We start from the raw sequence: 2,500 nt of genomic DNA, 5'->3' as shown, positions 1-2,500 counted from the left end.
GAGAAAGAGGGAGAGGGGGAGAGAAAGGGGGGAAAAGGGAGAGATGTTAATATATATTCAAATTTTAATTGAAAAGCAAATCTCAATTAAATTTCAATAATAGAATGTCACAGACAGAATTAGTCTTATTAGTGAAGATCGGATAATATTTATTTATTTCCATTTATATCCAGTGTGCATGTGTGTGTGTCATTTGAACATTCCTGTGTGGTAGTGTAGTGGGGGTGAATGTGTGTGTGTGTGTGTGTGTGTGTGTGTGTGTGTGTGTGTGTGTGTGTGTGTGTGTGTGTGTGTGTGTGTGTGTGTGTGCGTGGTAGTGTAGTGGGGATGAATGTGTGTGTGTGTGGTAGTGTAGTGGGGATGAATGTGTGTGTGTGTGTGTGTGTGTGTGTGTGTGTGTGTGTGTGTGTGTGTGTGTGTGTGTGTGTGTGTGTGTGTGTGCGCGTGGTAGTGTAGTGGGGATGAATGTGTGTGCGTGTGTGTGTGTGTGTTAATGTAGTGGGGATGAGTGTGTGTGCGTTTGTGTGTGTGTGTGGTAGTGTAGTGGAGGTGAATGTGTGGGTGGTAGTGTAGTGGGGTTGAGTGTATGTGTGGCACTATAGTGGAGGTGAATGCGTGTGTGGTAGTATAGTGGGGTGAGTGTGTGTGGTAGTGTAGTCAGGGGGTGAGTGTGTGTGGTAGTGTAGTGAGTGTGTGTGGTAGTGTAGTGGAGGCGAGTGTGTGATAGTGTAGTAGAGGTGAGTGTGTGTGTGGTAGTGTAGTCAGGGGGTGAGTGTGCGTGGAAGTGTAGTGAGTGTGTGTGGTAGTGTAGTGGTAGTGAGAGTGTGTGTGGTAGTGTAGAGGAGGTAAGTGTGTGGTAGTGTAGTGGTAGTGAGAGTGTGTGTGGTAGTGTAGAGGAGGTAAGTGTGTGTGGTAGTGTAGTGGGGGTGAGAGTGCATGATAGTGTAGTGGAGATGAGTGTGTGTGTGTTAGTGTAGTGGGGGTGAGTGTGTGTGTGGTAGTGTAGTGGAGGTGAGTGTGTGTGTGTGGTAGTGTAGTGGAGGTGAGTGTGTGTGTGGTAGTGTAGTGGGGGTGAGTGTGTGTCTGGTAGTGTAGAAGAGGTGAGTGTGTGTGTGGTAGTGTAGTGGGGGTGAGTGTGTGTTAGTGTAGTGGGGGTGAGTGTGTGTGGTAGTGTAGTGAGTGTGTGTGGTATTGTAGTGAGTGTGTGTGTGGTAGTGTAGTGGGGGTGAGTGTGTGTCTGGTAGTGTAGAGGAGGTGAGTGTGTGTGTGGTAGTGTAGTGGGGGTGAGTGTGTGGTAGTGTAGTGGGGGTGAGTGTGTGGTAGTGTAGTGGGGGTGAGTGTGTGTGTGTGGTAGTGTAGTGGGTGTGTGTGGTAGTGTAGTGGAGGTGAGTGTGTGGTAGTGTAGTGTGGGTGTGGTAGTGTAGTGGAGGTGAGTGTGTGTGTGTGTTAGTGTAGTGGGGGTAAGTGTGTGGTAGTGTAGTGAGTGTGTGTGTGTGGTAGTGTAGTGGGTGTGTGTGGTAGTGTAGTGGGTGTGTGTGGTAGTGTAGTGGAGGTGAGTGTGTGTGTGGTAGTGTAGTGGAGGTGAGTGTGTGTGTGGTAGTGTAGTGGAGGTGAGTGTGTGTGTGGTAGTGTAGTGAGTGTGTGTGTGTTTGTGTGGTAGTGTAGTGGGGTTGAGTGTGTGTGTGGTAGTGTAGTGGGGGTGAGGGTGTGTGTTGGGTCTCTACCCTCAGGGTCCAGCAGTCTGTCGATGCGTAGCTCCTTCTTGGCGAGGGTGAAGGCGTGTTCTAGTCTCTCCACAGGACTCAGAGAACACACCTCCTCCCACACACACGCACTGGGCCTGGGGAGAGGAGGACACCTCTCAATGTGGAAACACTGTGTGTGTGTGTGTGTGTGTGTGTGTGTGTGTGTGTGTGTGTGTGTGTGTGTGTGTGTGTGTGAGTATGCATGTGTGAGAGACTGCTGGAGGCTAATCAATGTGGGCCAAACAGTCTGTGTCACTAATGTACACAAACACACACCTGACCTCTGACTCCATCAATGTCCTTTCCCAAGGGAATAGAGCACCAGTAGACCAAACACACACACACACACACACACACACACACGCACACACACGCACCTTTTTCTGCATTCATTGATTCAGTCATGAACAGCCTTGCAGGGACACTTTTACACAAGCTGTATTAAATGGTGAAAGCGGGTTACACTGATGGAGCCATTACCGCAACACCCAGCGTACTCCAACATGTCGCCACACCTTCCCCAACTATCGAGGACCTAAAACGCTCAGCCTGAAGAAAGACTGTTCCGGAGGAACCACAGAGGAGAACGGCGTCTGTCCCGCTGCTAGACTTTAACGACAATACGAGCACAGCCGGATCTGAGAGGAACACACAGCGTTGGCTGGGTGATGGAACTACACAGCGTGTTAATCACATGTGACGGGCAGGATGTGGAGACGCCCAGCGTACGAGGAGCTGAGAGGAGTTATGAACGT

General features: G+C 49.9%; 1 protein-coding gene across 1 annotated transcript in view; it reads right to left on the bottom strand.

Annotated features, from left to right (window-relative positions):
- utrn (utrophin) overlaps nt 1-2,500 on the bottom strand; it is a 158,061-nt gene that overhangs the window by 145,179 nt on the left and 10,382 nt on the right. Inside the window, 1 exon segment of the mRNA XM_076984167.1 lies at nt 1,725-1,840. Coding sequence (XP_076840282.1) covers nt 1,725-1,840 — 116 coding nt within the window.

Source organism: Brachyhypopomus gauderio, chromosome 21, assembly GCF_052324685.1.
Source record: "Brachyhypopomus gauderio isolate BG-103 chromosome 21, BGAUD_0.2, whole genome shotgun sequence".
Lineage (NCBI taxonomy): Eukaryota > Metazoa > Chordata > Actinopteri > Gymnotiformes > Hypopomidae > Brachyhypopomus > Brachyhypopomus gauderio.
The sequence above is the reverse complement of the archived record's forward strand: the minus strand, read 5'-3'. Positions and strand labels throughout refer to the sequence as shown.